We start from the raw sequence: 18,473 nt of genomic DNA, 5'->3' as shown, positions 1-18,473 counted from the left end.
CGGACAAATATACATAAAAAGAGAAAACATATTATTTTATCATTATCATAAAGTATACAACATGTAATATATTCCACCTATAATGTCCGCCTCTATAGTAAAGTGCTTAGCGCGCTAAGTTACTATGCTGGAGGTCCCGGGTTCGATTCCCAAGAGGGTCAAAATAAATATTAGTGATTTTTAAGTCTAATATTTATTTAATATGACCCTGGACTGGTACCTGAAGCGGAAGGTTCACCTTTCCTTCGTGTATTTAACCATCAAGATAACACTGGTTCTATACGATGCAGTGCCCTATGCACCATTGGGGTGCGGATAAGGGTTAGAAGAAGAATAATATAATATGTACAAATTGGTTTTAGCCGTTAATAAACGAAAAAATAAGATAAAAAATTTACAAATTATTACGATGACTATCAACACTACACTATGAAGGTGGACTTTTATAATAAATAGTCTTTAAATAATTTTTTTGTGTACAAAAAAAGTATTATGGTTATATGTATATGGAAACTCATTCCTATTTTGTATGATTTATTTATGAAAATGCATGAATAGGTGTGGCACACACGAATATTGTTTGCACAGACAGTGGTGTGGCGTTCTATTCTCTCTGCATACCCTTGTAGAGAAGCGGTGAGATGGTCAGTTAGTTAGTTTTATTTACCTTTTCTTGGTAAATACAAATGAGTTTGTAAATCATCATTTTTAAACACCGTATGTTAATTTTTCACAAACAGAATAAGGTTTATATGGTCCACTGACACTTCGTGATGGAATTGCATTTTTAATTTAATAGAATGATCTATTATAACTTTATATAAAATCGTGCTTTCAATGCAAAAAAACCTTTATAAAAAATATTTTAAATATCATACAATACTTAAATTCACTCAAATTAAATTAATTTCTCATAAAATTATATCAAATCATGGTTATCAACTCCTGCCTTCTTTTATATATAACATAACAATTTGTATAGCCTCTCACCAGTCTGATGATGTCGGTAACGACGAAACCCGGTCGCTGGTCAAATAAAAAAGTGGAAAAGCTAAAAATATTGGTTTTAATCTAATAATAAATCAGAATAAGGCACAATTAGGTATGTCAAATACTTGAAAGCGGCTGGGTCAGGAGTAGTAATAATCGTCGGGTATGTATGAGGAGATGCATGAACGTAGAAGAGGCGAAGAATGTTTGCAAAGACAGAGTGGTGTGGCGTTCGATTTTCTCTGCCTTACCCTGCGGGGAAGCGGCGTGATGGTTGTTTAGTTAGTTTAGTTAGTTATATTTTTAGCTTATTATCCATTTTAAAACATTTAAGATGTCGTTAGGTGGGGAAGGCAACGAAGAAGACAATGGTATGCGCATGTGAGGAGAACGGAACCATCCAGACTCCCCCACATCGCATTGTACGGCCAACCCCATGGTAGACGACTCCCGGGCAGACCACCAAAGAGATGGGCCGATAGCTGGGAATCGACGTTGCAGGAGGCTAATCCCTCTTAAAAACAGGCCGTAAGGCCTATAATAATAAGAAGAAGAAGAAGATCCATTTTAAAATAAGGTAATTAATTTTAATTTCAATTGTTAGTAAGAAAATAATAGTATTTTACAAGTAAATTTTCAATTAAATAATAAATCACACATAAAACATTATTTTAATTAATGATAGATAATTTTTTTATGTGATTAGAGGTTTAGAACAGGCAGGACAACATGTAATGATGAGTTTCTGCTTAGTAAAAAGCTTCTTTACATCTCACCAATAGATGTCTCTAGTGAAGTTCTAGTGATTCAAGAACAAGGTTTCTAAATTGGTTCATAAATATAGAACTTCCAAGAATTTGAGTAGTGTGGTTAACAATAATGGGTAGAATTGGTGAATGTTACACGTGTGTAAAGTTATCAATTAAACCAGCCTATGACGGTCGTCAGCCCCGTAAATGCCCAGACTTCCATATTCTTCTTCATCTTTGATGAGATGTCAAAAAATAATATGAACATAACTCCTGTAATTGGAGATAATCCAGATTTTGTGAACAAGTATTTGGACGCACTCAAAATGTTGTATGTATATACACTTGGGTCTCTTTTTATGCGATATATACCTTCTACAAGGAGTCGCATAAAAAAAATCGCAAAAAAATACTTGAACTACATACAAAACTGGGGGATTGGTTCCATTATTTTTAAAATCCGCACAAATTCAAATCAATTTGATGTAATGTACCGAAAATCGCATAAAAAAGTTTATAAAAAAAACATAAAAATAAAAACAGAAGAGGCTTTTCCTTAATTAAATATCCACATACCGCTCACTCCTTTCAAGAACGTCATAAACAAAAAATCGTCCATTGTCAGTTGTGCATGATTTCGGAATGCCCAGAAAATGTTCTATATCCCAGCAAAAGAGGCATATTTTTAACTTAATATTTAACCGCTACAGGGCAAAAATTGTTGTTTTTGCATTTTCAAAAAAAGGTTTTGTTTAATTATTTTATTTAAATATACTAAATATTTTCAAATGAAAAAAAAACCTTAAGGTTTTACCTAAAAGGGTCTGTAGCACAGTAAAAAGTTCAATAAGTGGCTTGATATTTATTTTTAATAAATTGTATTATATTTTTAAACTTTAAAACGTTCTCCTGAAAATCAAGTTTTTTGATTTATGATGTTCTTGAAAGGAGTGAGCGAGATAGGAAATGGTTTTTGAGATCCACCTTCAATCCAAATTACAAGTGCTTTTCTGTTTTTTTTTTCAATAAAGCATGTCTTGAATACGATGTAAAATTTGAGCTTGTCACAATCACACTTTAACGGTTGTAACCTGCACTATTCTAAATTTTAGATTTTTCATGCGAATTCGCATAAAAAAAGACTTGAACTACATACGAAAATAAGGGATAAGTTCCATTACATTTGAAAATCGCATAACTTTAAAATCGCATTAAAAAGATCCTCATAAAAACAGACCCATATTGTATATATAAAATGAATTACAAAATAAAAATAAAATACTTACTGATTTCAAAAATAATTGTGAATATTGGCTTTCCACTTGAATTCAGGGAACTATCAATATTGGCATTGGTATTGCTTAAGGATAATCACATAGAATAAGCGAGGTTTTATCTGTTATTCTGGTTTAAATTTTTTATTTATTGTGTTTTATTTTAAAAAAAAACTCTTCTCGCGTATATGTGCTGCCTAAATGACAAATGATTTTTCTTTATAATTTTAAAGGTAAATTTTAATAGTTCTTAACTTAGGTAGGAGTAAAAATACTTGTTTTTTTCAATATTTATTTATTACAATAAATGTTGTAGATTTTGATAAAATAAAAAAAATAAAACATTCGATATAATTTGTAATTTTGTACTAATCTGATACAGGATTGTCCACCATACGTATATATACATATATCTATATTATAAGAGTCTTAACTTGAGATAAAGTATATATCGTTATTATAGGAAAAACATTTTTAAATACCAAACATTCCGAAACTTAAGACCCTTTCAATACTGTAAGGACATATTGTTCCAGAGAATTTCTAATCATTACTCAAATAATTTAAATGCTTACAAATGCAATGGGATCTGGGAATTTAGTACTGCACGATCATAGGCTGAATAAAAAAGATATGTTGAATGACAATGGTATTTTCCTTTTATTTTATTTTAATTTTTAGTGCAACATATATATTATATGCTCCACTATTTGACTATCATAAAATACTGTTGGGACACATACGACCCACTCACCAATACTATTGGGACAATATGTCCCAATTAATTTTTGCAATAATCAATAAAAAATATGATAATTTTTTAAAATATTTTTTTATTTTCAAACTAACTCAGCGATAAATATATTATGCTATAAATACGACATGAATTTAAAAAAAATCGTATTGAAAGGGTTAAACCAGCCAAATGTCATATAATAATATCATATGCCCTGGCATGCTTAGACTTCCATCTTCTTTCGTATAAAAACGATAGATACTTTATACTCTCTAATATAAAATAATTATTTCATTAATAAGAAAAACATTTACATAATCAAATTTATTGGAAAATTCTGCACTGTTTTTTTGTTCGTTAGTGAAATTGTAATACATCAAATTAGCAAGAATACTGGAGGTTAAGTTTTCTGATGTCACCAGGACTCATTCCGACACGTTGTCCAATCACCTCGTTTGTCGACTGTAACAGAAAATTAATTTTTGTATTTTAATTCACCATTTTCAAGTCCATTTTTTTCTTAAAAAAATCACGATTATTATCCACTTTGGAGTAATTATTGTAACCTTATTTTTTAAATGAGATTTTTTATTTTATTTTTATAAATCAATAATTGTCACATCTGTAGCCAAGAAGAGACGATTTAGTTGGCTAGACCATGTACTATACTCCGCATGCCTCTTGAGAGCCGTCAGGCGTCAGGTTAACAATCTTCTCCTTTTCCACATTCATCATAACAAACTCACCAATTATTATTCTCCTGACCTGACCACTTTTAAGTATTTAATTTCTTGATCATGCCAAGTTTTTCTCGATCTTTCTTTATTTCTATTACCAACCACATTCGCTTAAAAATTTGTTTAACTGTTTTAACTTCACTCATTCAATCCACATGCCCAAACCATCTCAACAAACTTTTCTTAATTTTATCGATATTGCTTATCTCAGCCTTGAATTCATTTTTTATATCACCATTTAAACAACTGTCATACATCGTGTTGCCACACTGACAGATCGCACTTCGACTGCATTCGGTCTACTTTCATCCTACTTTTGCCAACTCCATGCTTCTATCCATTAAGGTTAGAACCAGGAATTTTCTTCTCCTTTTTCTTAGTATAGGCATTGTGGCCTGTTTAAGAGGGACAAGCCTCCTGCGATATCGATTCACAGCTGTTAATCCATCTGTTTGGTGGTCTGCCCGGGAATCGTCTACCTTGGGGTTAGCCGTCCAACGTAACCTGGAAGAGTCTGGATGGTTTCTTTCTCATCGCATGCGCATAACATTATCTTCAACGCGTACCAGGACTCCATTTAATAATATAATAAATAAATCATTTATACCTGTAGAGGTTCGATTGTTTTGGAGCCATCGATACTGAATCCATACTCTGAATAATGTAAAACACTTCCGTAGTCGTAGTTGACATCAAAGTTGGTCACCTGGGATGTGGTGTACTTGTTGAAGTTGTGTTCGGTTCCTGGATTAACAATTGAAGAATTATATAAGAAAACTAATAATCATAATAGGAAAACTAATAATCATAATAAGAAAACTAATAATCATAATAGGAAAACTAATAATCATAATAAGAAAACTAATAATCATTATAAGAAAACTAATAATCATAATAAGAAAACTAATTATCACAAAAAGAAAACTAATAATCCCAATAAGATAACTAGTGCGGTGATTCTTGACTCAGTTACGAGTAGGTCCCTGAACGAACAATGGAGCCGCCAAATTGTCTGCACTGACAAACCTGCCAAATTGGCAGCCCTGATTACCGAAAACTTAAACACGCTTCAAAACCAATAACGTATCTATTAAGAAAAATAATACATGTGATAGAAGGTTTACATCTTAACAAATAAAAATGAAAAGAGATTCAACGAACGTTAACGAACTTTGTTATAACGTAGGGAAAAATCCATGCGAACTCACCATACAGCGAAATACTAAATGATTCATTTTGTTATTTTGACTGGCGTGGAAGTTCTTCGGAAGGAAGAAAAGGGGATATGCCCTATCTCTGTAGCTCGTTATGCGATATGTCCCGCATTAAAGGAGGTTCACATTTTCACTCGTTATAAGAGGTGCTAGGTATGAGAGGTTCCACTGTATGTTACTTTTTATATATACGGAAAGCTATATTGAAGAATCTTAATCCTTTCAAAAGTAACGTAATAAATAAGTTGTGTTGGGTTGTGGTCCCGTGGTTAGTGTCGCGGGCTCTTGAGTCAGAGTTTTTCGGTTCGAACCCACTCTACCACAATTTGATACCTATTTCTAATAATGAGCCGCTTAGGCTCACAGAAAAAGTATGAAAATATTTAAGTGAATGATAAAATATAATACAACATTTTGAGTGTGTCCAAATACTTGTTCACAAAATCTGGATTATCTCCAATTACAGGAGTTACTTTCATATTACTTTTTGACATTTCATCAAAGATGAAGAAGAATATGGAAGTCTGGGCATTTACGGGGCTTACATATATATAGAACTTCGAAGAATTTGAGTGGTGTGGTTGTCAATAATGGGTAGAATTGGTGAATGTTACACGTGTGTAAAGTGATCACTCAAACCAGCCTATGACGGTCGTAAGCCCCGTAAATGCCCAGACTTCCATATTCTTCTTCATCTTTGATGAAATGTCAAAAAGTAATATAAAATATAATATTTATTTTTTATTTAAAAAATAAATTAATACCAGGTTGAATCTTGTCCCAAACGATCCTGACGTAATCGTCTCTGTTGTGGGTGCTCTGCATGTGGTAGAAGCCGAGAGCGTGCAAGAACTCGTGGATGATGGTTCCATGACGGAAGCATCCGGATCCAGGGTCGGCGTACTGCAGATTGAGGGTCTGGGATCCTCCTGTCATGCCGACGTTGGAATAGCATCCAGAATTGGACCCCTGAAAAATCCTATATTAAAATACTACTTAAAACATTTCTCTTCCACTAGTTTTTTCATGTTTATTTTCATTAAGAACGATCTATTGTACATTTCTTTTTTCGGCATTAATTGTGACAAATTGTTTTCAAGCGCATATGCTTTTGACAAGATGTCCTGAAATTAAATAATACGGGATTAATGATAACAAAATGAATTTATATATTTGGCGTTTAATTTGTAGAACTCTGTTTTTACTTATGTATGAAATGTCAAATTAAACACTGATTTTTTGAGTCTACTAAGCTGTATTTTATTGTTGAAAAAACACATAAAAATCAATTTTGTGACAATCGTTTCACCTAGTTATGGCATTTGTAAACGAATGTCTTAACTAGTAATTTGTTTGAAAATGCCATAGCTAGGCAAAAAAAGTGTCGCGAAATTGATTTTTATGTGTTTTTTCAACAATAAAATACAACTAAGTTGATTAAAAAAATCAGTGTTTGAGTTAAGATTTACATTACAAAATGTCCTTTTAATTTTCAGAGTGTTATTTGTGAAAATTTCACTAAGTTTTTTAGATGAGAGTGGCACTTATTATTGACTTTGCTTAGTCTGCAAAATTACTGTAATTTAATGAAATACTTAGTGAAGATTTTAGGAAAAAATATTCACCCAATAGAATTGTACACAAGCATGACCTCTTTAGAAAGGAAAACATTTGAATCATGTACTCGTATACTGCCAGTCACTACATAGACATTGGGGCTTATTTTTCCCATGTAACGCGGTGGAACGGCGTTCCGGCACCTTTTTTCACGGATATTTTTTTAAATTTTTAAATCAATTAAACGAAATATTTATTTTTTTTGGTTAAGAGTCCCGGGAACTTTTTAAAAACTTTTTCTTTTTGTTTAAAAGAAACAGTTTTTGTTTAAAGTCCTGTATATATCGCTCACACCTTTCAACACCGTCATATATCAAAAATCGTCAATTTTTAGTTGTGCATGTTTTCAGAATGCTATAGGGCAGAAAGTATTGTTTTAGCATTTTGAAGAAAAGGTATTGTTTAATTTTTTTTAAAATAAACTAAATATGTGGGCAGGTATTCACACTGTTTTTACATATTTTTTATATATTTTTTTTATATGTTTTCATAATTTTTTTAACTTTTTTGGATAAACGAAGGTCATATATCAAAAATCGTCAATTTTCAGTTGTGCATGTTTTCGGAATGCTCAAAAAATAAGCTATATCCCAGCAAAAGCGGCATATTTTTAACTTAATATATACCCGCTAAAGGGCAGAAAGTATTGTTTTTGCATTTGGAAGAAATGGTATTGTTTAATTTATTTTTTAATGTACTTAATTTTTTTCAAATGGAGAAAAAACATTCAAGTTTTACCTAAAAAGATCTGTTGCACACTAAAAAGTTCAGTAAGTGGCTTGATATTTATTTTTTATAGATTTTTAAAATATTTTTAAACTTTAAAAACGATCTCCTGAAAAATCAAGAGTGACTGATATGAGTTTCATTTTATTCAATTAAGTAGTGTGTCAATCATGGGTAGAAGGGTGAATGTTACACTTGTAAAAACCGATGATGACAGATCGTTAGCCCTGTAAATACCCTGACAGCCATTTTCCTCAATATAAACTCACCACAACGTTAACATAATTGGGGTTGGCAGTTGTCCTCCTCTCAAATTTGATACAAGACGCAGCAGCTATGGCGGCAATACCGTTTTCAATAGCACTCGTTTGAGCAGCACCTAAGAAAAAATATATCGGGGAAAAATGTGCAATGAAAAAACATAATTGAATTTATGAATTACACGCGTGTAGCAGTGAAACTTAACACGTGATATAAGTAAAATTACTTAGAAAAATAAAGAATAAGAGAGATTTAATATGAGAGACATGGAGAAGAAAAAATAGTATCTCTAATTAAAAAAACTGATTCGATGTTTTCGAGATAACTAGAAAACATTGCATCTTTTGTAGTACCGAATTTCGTTGTTGATTTCTTAGGTTTTTATAACACAATGATAAATATTATTTACACAACATGTGATACCTCAGCTGTTCATATGTAGCATCTGACGTGTACATACATAGCGTGTGCATGCACGAATTAATAGCTCTTTTTCTTTACGTTATATCTTTCTTCTCTCTCATGTGACGAATGCGCCCAATAAAATCGACGCGTCCTTGAAATTTCACTCTGCATTCTCATCTAATTAACGATTATCAAATCGCCGTACAAGCCAAAGGAGTTTCACTTCAAAAAGATGATGCTGGTCGTGTTGAACATTAAAATTGCCTTGATTTTTGGATGCTGTTTACCATATATAGTGGTTTTCAAATACGGTGTATGTCAACAATTTACTATTGTCTTTATTAACTTGTCTTCTTATAAAAAAAAACAACCAAATTTTTACACTGATAAGCTTCAAACTTTGATATAAAGTAATCTGAATAATGTAAAGGTATGTTATTTAATTCCACTTAGCACAAACATAATATCACTTACTGCAATGACTTACTTAAATGAGATGTTATTTAATTCTGCTTAGCACAAACGTAATATGACTTACTTACTCAAATGAGGTGTTATTTAATTCTGCATAGCACAAACATAATATGACTTATTTATAGGAGATGTTATTTAATTCCGCTTAGCACAAACATAATATGACTGACTCACTCAAATGAGGTGTTATTTAATTCTGCTTAGCACAAACATAATATGACTTACTCAAATGAGATGTTATTTAATTCTGCTTAGAACAAACATAATATGACTTACTCAAATAAGATGTTTTTTAATTCTGCTTAGCACAAACATAATATGACTTACTGAAGGCAGAACTGATGGTGTAGTATACAATTTTGTTGGTCCACAGCAGGTTTTTGGCCAGAATGGCATTCCTGCTCTCGGCATAGTCCTCGACAAAGTTGTCAATCTGTTCCGGGGTCAACACGATGTCCCCCTCGAACTTGCCACTCCTCTCCCACTCATTCTGGAGCTCAGCCAATTCTGGAGTTATTGGCTCTGAAATTCGAGACAATAGATTTTTATTATTTTTATTTCAAATTCTTTTGCATTATACAACATTTATATTATGTTGTATAATGCACAAACAGAAGCAAAAAATATAAATTAAATATAAATACAAAAAAGATCCCACAAAGGCATGGCCTGTGTGTAGGTATACATTACATATATTTTAGGTCATAAAAGCACTGGAAAGAATACAATAGATATTACAAGAAGTAGAACTAGAATAAAAGTGTTAATATAAAATACAAAAAATACAAAATACTTGACAAATAGAAAACAAAAATATAATAAAAAATAAAAATCTGAAAACTAAAATTTAAAAATATTAAAAATAAAAAAGATGAGAAAGTAAAAAGTAGAGTAGAAAGTAAAAAATTATTTCCAAAAAAATTTATAAAAATACAGTACAATACTGGAAACAGGGCGTTCATGAAGCTACCCCGATTCTGTAGCGCGGGTGATAATTTTGTATTATTTTTTAAATATATTGATTTGTTACATATAATATAAACACATGTACACATACATATGTACGTATAAATACATGTCAACATTCATTTACAAATTCATAAACCTAATTAACATGTTTTTTTGTTGTTGCAGAGACCCACCAAGCCACCTTATGTGTCTTGTCGGTGGAGTTCTTTTTACATACGTTTTTATTTAAAATTATTTTTCACTATTTTAACATAACATACACACAAAAAAGATAGAAAAATATTAAAAATAAAAACTTGTTTAGAATTTTTATCGTTTTAACTCTTGATCATTCACCCATTGCTTTATTTTGCCTTTGGTCCATATTTTAATTTGACTCTTCACCTCTGTCGGCAACAAATTAAAAATGAAATGTGTATTTTATTAAAATATATAAATATTATTACCTATTATTTATTTATTTCAGCATATCTTAACATATTTCGATTACGCAATATGTTTAGATATGCTGAAATAAATTTGACAACACCGCATTTCAGGTTCTGTTTGATCTGATCGTGCCAAGTCTTTTTGGCCATCCTCGTTCTGTTCTCCCGCTCACACTCGCCACACATACTTTCTTAGTCATTCTTTCACTATCCATTCGCTCCACATGTCCGTGCCACAGTTAATAACTCTTTTATAATTAAGTATTGTAAAATGTGCCGGTGAACTCGATGACATTATTACATTTATAATTCGTTATTATGTGTTTTAAATATAAATAAATAAACAATTGTATATGAAGAAAATGAACATTTAAAAACAACATTTTGAGTGTGTCAAAATATTTGTTCACAAATCTGGATTATCTCTAATTATAGGAGTTATTTTTCTTATTATTTTTTGACATCTCAACATAGATGAAGAAGAATGTGGAAGTCTGGGCATTTACGGGGCTTAATTAGTCTGGGCGGTAAATGCCCAGACTTCCATATTCTTTATTTTATATTTTTTTAAAGGAATAACCCACAAAGTCCCTAAATTTAAAAGGTACCTACTTACCCTATTTAAAAGGTACCTACTTACCCTATATAAAAGGTACCTACTTACCCTATTTAAAAGGTACCTACTTACCATATTTAAAAGGTACCTACTTACCCTATTAAAAAGGTACCTACTTACCCTATTTAAAAGGTACCTACTTACCCGATTAAAAAGGTACCTACTTACCCTATTTAAAAGGTACCTACTTACGCTATTTAAAAGGTACCTACTTACCCTATTTAAAAGGTACCTACTTACCCTATTAAAAAGGTACCTACTTACCGTATTTAAAAGGTACCTACTTACCCTATTTAAAAGGTACCTACTTACCCTATTTAAAAGGTACCTACTTACCCTATTTAAAAGGTACCTACGAGAACAAACTCTTGATAAGGTTTGTATTGGTGTTGTTACTCACATCCCGGTCTTTCCAGATTATTCAATGTAATAATTAATTAATAAAAATAATAATAAAATAAAATAATAATCTTTTTATCATTATCAAATATTAGTGGAAGGTAATCTTTGAGTTAAAAAATGAGTTTTTTTTTATCAAATAATTAAATTACTTTTAATCACTGTAAACAATAATTAATTTTAAGTGACAGATTGCATCAGTGATAAATTGCTTTAATGCCTGAACCAATTATTGTATTTAAAGATTGCAATGTTTTTTTAGAGCTTATCTTGAAAATAATTTGATTTGTCATTTTTCTTAATCAGAATGACTTGAGCAATACGAAATACATACGTACCTACATATTATTATAAATATAATTGTATAATAATACTTATATTTATTTATCTAAATTTACCTCCAATTTTGAAGCTTGGAGTTGGCAAAAGTAGGATGAAAGTAGACGGAATGCGGTCGAGATACGATCTCTTAGAAGAATGTGCGGAAAAATAAAGTATGAAAAATGTTCGAGAAGTGAAAAAAGGAAGGAATGCAATAATAATTAGCATTATCGATAAAATTAATAAGGTGTGTGAAGATGGTTTAGATATGTGGAACGATTGAGTGAGGAAAGAACGGTAAAGCAAATTTATGAGGGGAATGTAGAAAAAGGAGCAAAAGAAGACCGAGAAAATCTTGGCACGATCAGGTATTATAATAAAAGGGCACTAGCAAGAATACAATAGATACAAGAAATAAAATTAGAGTAAAAGTTCTAATATAAACAATAAATATTTGACTTTAAAAGAAAATAAATCAAAATGAAAAAAAAGTTTGCAAATATGAACTAAATGAGTTATACGTTTATAAGAAGGTATCTGATTTTTAATAAATAACTAAATATATATTTTTTAATTGAAACAAACCCAGGTAGTTACTGTATAACATATAGTCTTTGTGGAATGATTTAAACAGTTTTGGAGCTATGAAAAATGAGTGTCATTGTGCGAGTCTGGAATGCAAAAAGGAATTTCTAATAAATTATTATTTCTTTAATTTGATCCATTAATATTATTAGGAAATAAACGTTGGCGTACGAAAACATATTTAAGACACTGTTGGTAATAGATTTCTTGTAGCGAAAATTTCAACTTCCTAATATAATTAGTTGGATGGAAAAGTTATATTTTTTATGCATGATTTTAATACTAAGTTTTAAAACTGTTTCTTGTTGCTTTTAATGACTATTTAATATTAAAGTCTATTTTATTACATGTTGTCAGTTCGATGTATGGTCACGTTGAATTTTTCTCTTAATTTCTAAAGGTAAATTACAAGTAACAATTCAGATACACGTACCCTCGTATGATCCATCGACAGACTTCTGCAAAAACTCCCTGAATCTGTTGACTTCCCAGTTGGTTTTGGTCAATCCACCCAAAACCGCTGCCACTCCCAACACAAGGAACAAGAACACTTTCAACCCAAGCATTTCGGAATCTGAAAACCAAATAAATACAGAAATGTTTCAAAACTAATAAAGAAAGAAGATATCTGCTAAAAACTAAACCATCACGGCGTTTTGCAGAAGCCTGGGTGAGGACCTATCCGACATCGGATCCAAGTTATAAAATACATACGGAGCCGATGAATACAACTAAGTTTGGAGTAAAGTCCTTACAATATATTGCCTATACCCAAATTAACAAGCTGCCTGACATATCGCTTTTATCCTTTCACAACGTCATTTATAAAAAAAAAAAGATTTTTCAGGAGATCGTTTTTAAAGTTTAAAAACGTATTAAAAAATAAATATCAAGCCACTTATTGAATTTTTTAGTATGCAACAGATCGTTTTAGGTAAAACTTGAATGTTTTTTCACCATTTGAAAAATATTTAATATTATATATTTAAAAAAATAATTAAACAATACCTTTTCTTCAAAATGCAAAAACAACTCTTTCTGCCCTGTAGCGGTTAAATATTAACAACATTTTGAGTGTGTCCAAATGCAAGGGCTGTTCACATAATCTGGGGCTGACGACTGTCAAAGGCTGTTTTAAGTGATCACTTTACACAAGTGTAACATTCACCAATTCTACCCAATATCGACAATCACACTGCTCAAATTCTTGGAAGTATATATGTAAATATATATATTTATATATATATATATACATATATATATATATATATATATATATATATATATATATATATATATATATATATATATATATATATATATTTAAATATATATATATATATATATATATATATATATATATATATATATATATATATATATATATATATATATATATATATATATATATATATATATCTATATATATATATATATATATATATAATATATATATATATATATATATATTATATATATACATATAAATATATATATATATATAAATATATATATATATATATATATATTTATATATATATATATATATATATATATATATATATATATATATATATATATATATATATATATAAATATATATAAATATATATATATATATATATATATATATATATATATATATATATATATATATATATATATATATATATATATATATATATATTATATATATATATATATATATATATATATATATATATATATATATATATATATATATATATATAATATATATATATATATATATATATATATATATATATATATATATATATATATATATATATATATATATATATATATATATATATGGACCAATTTCGAAACATTGTTCCTGAATCACTAGAACTTCACTAGAGACATTTATTGGTGAGATGAAAAGAAGCTTTTTATTGAGCAGAAACTCTTTTATTAGTATGTGAGGTCCGAATCCTGGTTTATAATCACACACATGAGGAACGCCAGATAATACCATTTTAATAATAGTTAATTTATTGACTCTTTATTTAACTAGTTAACTAATTTATTATAACTCCTGTAATTGGAGACAATCTAGATTTGTGAACAAGTATTTGGACACACTCAAAATGTTGCAAAGATATGAACTTTTTGTCTCTAAGGAACACTCCAGCTGATGAGATGAAAAGAAACTTTTTATTAGGCTATCTTTGATGAGATGTTAAAAATAATATGAATATAACTCCTGTAATTGGAGATAATCCATATTTGTGAACAAGTATTTGGACACACTCAAAATGTTGTAAATATACCCGTCGATTATACCGACTCCCGACTTTTCACGCCCAAGTATTTGAAATATTTTATCATGCCAAGTATTTTTCGGCCTCAGAATTTACTAATTTTGAAAGTAACATAACACACTAACCTCCGCTGAAGATTAACTTCGCTGTGTGTCAATTTAACGAAGACCTCAATACATATATGGTAATCATTCAAGTACTTGTATATCTTTATTCATGACAGAATGGCAGAATGACATCGATAGTGTCACAGTTCTAATTAACAAAATGTAAGTTATGTATGATTACATAGTTGTAAAAAAACTTATATAGCAATACAATAATAATAAAAAATATTTTTATTGTATTGTACAGTATATAAGACATTCATTATTTCTTGAATGTTTTTCGCAGATACTTTGTGGCACATTTTATAACCTTTATAAAATAAAACAACTTTGTTTTAACCACTTTTTATTGGTACACTTTTCCAACCGGTTTCGACAAGAACCTTGTCATCCTCAGGGTTAATGTACTAATTCTAAAACATTGAAATACTCATGAATTATAAACTAACTATGAGTTTTCTTATTCTTATCTGTTTTTCACCTTTAGGAATTTTTAAAATCATATTTTCATATGGTGTACGGAGTGCGTGGAAGTTTTTGGTATTGTTAGGGATGGGTAATTAATTATAATCCATAATATATTATGATATATTATGTATTTAATTATAATATATTGGCCAAACTGCGAGAAGTCTAAAAATAAGAATTAGAGAACATCGTCGTGGACTAACAAGTAATTATTTTTCGGAATTTGCAAATCATATCATGGAAACAAACCACTCATTTGACTCTCACACACTTAAATTATTACACTCTGTTACAATAAAGGTCAAGTCATGAATAATTTAGAAAATTTAGAAATACATAATAATTAAAATTCAGATAAAACAATAATTAATAATATACTGTTTCAAAATACGTCACCATTATTATCAATGTTTCCTTTTACAAAAAATGTTGTTCCTTAACCCCCCTACCTATATTTATTAACCTATATATACACCTAAATATATTTTAATTCGTTAGTTTTAATTTGTACCAGAAGATGAAAACAATTGTCGTTTTCGAAACTAGTCGTAAATAAAAATAAAACTCGACAAAGTGGATTATTCAAGTTTTAAATTTCAATAAAATAATTATAACCCAACTTTGAGTATTTTAACGATTTAAAATTTGGCGTTTCTTATTCTATCTCGAAGACTCTTGCCTGATATGCTTCTTAGAGTCTTCATTTCCGACACTCATTTTTTGTGCCAACGGTGTCCACTTTACTTTCGATTCCATACGTCATGATGGGATATCCCGCTTGCGAATAGAAAATGTGGGAAAGATTCTTTCAAAGACTTATGTTCATAATAAAACAAAAAACTGTATAAGTATAAATTGTTTATAACACTGTTTTCGTATTGAAAAATGAGTCGATTTTCGAAATAAATAAATGGTTTTGAAACGAAAAGCCTTTTCGAAAGGTAAGGAGTAAAACAAATGATGAAAACAATTTTTCAAGAAAAATAAAGATTCAAGGTAATCTTTTGTTTATTTTTTTTTTTATTTTAATTTTTTTAATGTGCGAGAGACACGTCTGGCTTCTCGCGCAGGCGATCGCATACTGAATTGGACGTTTGCGAGTTCCCCCTTAATCATCCTTGTTTTTTAATCCATTTTAAACAAGAACGATTTAACCGTATTCCGTAACCAATTTCTATGACATTTTATTTCCACCAGATTTCGAAGTCAAATATTTTTTTTACTTGAATAAATTTAGCGATGGAACCATTTTATTCTCAATACCAATTTTGAGATAACAAGTGTCTGATAAGTGAAATAATTCAAGTAATTTATTCACGCTACACAGTGCGGTAAGAATTACGAAATAAGTAATCCATTTGAATTGATGTACCTACATTTTGACGAAAATGCACAACGATTGTAAAATCAATCAACATTTGAAATGTGAGCAGTATATTTTATTTATTTTCCATTTAAGGAAACTGAGCACAGCAACGCGTGGCCGGGTATAAATAAAAACGGAGAAAGTTAATAACAATGACAACTGTTTCATGCTTGTATTGCAGATCACACTTTCTTGTTATTTTATGTATGTGAATGTTCTTGTAACAACTCTTTATTTTTTGTAACTTGAATTTTTACTTGTAAAAGCTCTCTGGGCGTTTGTGTGAATAAATAAATTAACAAATACGTCCAAACTCGTATATATATATATATATATATATATATATATATATATATATATATATATATATAAATGTATATATATATATATATATATTTATATATATATATATATATATAAATGTATTTATATATATATATATATATATATATATATATATATATATATATATATATATATATATATATATATATATATAAATATATATATATATGTATATATATATATATATATATATATATATATATATATATATATATATATATATATATATATATATATATATATATATATATATATATATATATATATATATATATATATATATATATTTATATATATATATATATATACATATATATAATATATATATATATATTTATATATATATATATATATATATATATATATATATATATTTATATATATATATATATATACATATTTATATATATATTTATATATTTATATATATATATATATATATAAATATATATATATATATAAATATATATATATATATATATATATATATATATATATTTATATATATATATATATATATATATATATATATATATATATATATATATATATATATATATATATATATATATATATATATATATATATATATATATATATATATACATTTACGAGTTTGGAAACGTTAAAAATTCTAAATGTATTTTCTGAATTTTCATTTTGCATTTGACGGGAATGGAACCTGTGACTTCAGTCTCGCAGTCGGGCGTCTACCCAATTGCGCTACTTTTTTCATCACTGATATAAAATTGTTTATATCAGTGATGAAAAAAGGTTATTTTTGTGGTGATGACTGATAATATACGATACGATTATTATTTTAATCAAGGCAAAAGACTTATGTATTATTTACAATTGAAATCTTCAATCAATTAATCGTTTAATTTAGTTTGAAATCGTCATTCCGATTTCGTTATCCACACTAATCGCAATCAAAACTGTTGTATAATGAATAACATATGATAAGACAATATTTTTAAATGTTTCGTATTTTTTTAAGGTATGCCTAATACTTGAAAGTAGTCAGGTTGGGAGTCGTAACAATCGGCTAGTATGTATGAGGAGATGCATGAACGTGGAAGAGGCGAAGAATGTTTGCAAAGACAGAGTGGTGTGGCGTTCTATTCTCTCTGCCTACCCCTACCCGAAGCGGCGTGATGGTTAGTTAGTTTGGTATTTTTTTTAACATCTCATCAAATATGAAGAAGAATATAGAAGTCTGGACATTTACCATTTCTACCCATGGTTGACAACCACACTACTCAAATTCTTGGAGGTTCTTCATATATAATCCAATTTCGATACGTTGTGCTTCAATCACTAGAACTTCACTAAATACATCTATTGTGAGATGAAAGAAGCTTTTTATTAAGCAACTACTTCAATTGTAGAGACTCAAAA

The 18,473-nt window shown here is 28.9% G+C and overlaps 1 protein-coding gene across 1 annotated transcript; it reads right to left on the bottom strand.

Annotated features, from left to right (window-relative positions):
• Positions 1-3,830: 3,830 nt before the first annotated feature.
• On the bottom strand, positions 3,831-13,067 carry LOC148300504 (zinc metalloproteinase nas-13-like). Its single transcript, XM_088274673.1, has 6 exons — positions 12,935-13,067; positions 9,511-9,705; positions 8,313-8,422; positions 6,465-6,669; positions 5,094-5,230; positions 3,831-4,211 (listed from the first exon to the last, which is right to left on the bottom strand). Exons 1-6 carry the CDS (start codon positions 13,065-13,067, stop codon positions 4,131-4,133), a joined length of 861 nt encoding a protein of 286 aa, XP_088130799.1. The 3' UTR covers positions 3,831-4,130.
• Between the last annotated feature and the right edge of the window lie 5,406 nt (positions 13,068-18,473).

The sequence above is a fragment of the Brachycentrus maculatus genome, unplaced genomic scaffold, assembly GCF_059751285.1.
Source record: "Brachycentrus maculatus isolate JH-2025_06_01 unplaced genomic scaffold, ASM5975128v1 h1tg000705l, whole genome shotgun sequence".
NCBI classification, from domain to species: domain Eukaryota; kingdom Metazoa; phylum Arthropoda; class Insecta; order Trichoptera; family Brachycentridae; genus Brachycentrus; species Brachycentrus maculatus.
Note: the sequence above shows the minus strand (reverse complement) of the source record. Positions and strands in the feature narration are given on the sequence as shown.

Bases quoted from the DNA above. Each gene is read 5' to 3' on its own strand.
- LOC148300504 (XM_088274673.1), bottom strand. From the start codon at position 13,067: ATGCTTGGGTTGAAAGTGTTCTTGTTCCTTGTGTTGGGAGTGGCAGCG. The intron at 9,706-12,934 runs GTACGTGTATCT...CTCGAATTTCAG, and splicing joins TGTCGATGGATCATACGAGG to AGCCAATAACTCCAGAATTG. The intron at 6,670-8,312 runs GTGAGTTTATAT...AGGATTTTTCAG, and splicing joins CCAATTATGTTAACGTTGTG to GGGTCCAATTCTGGATGCTA.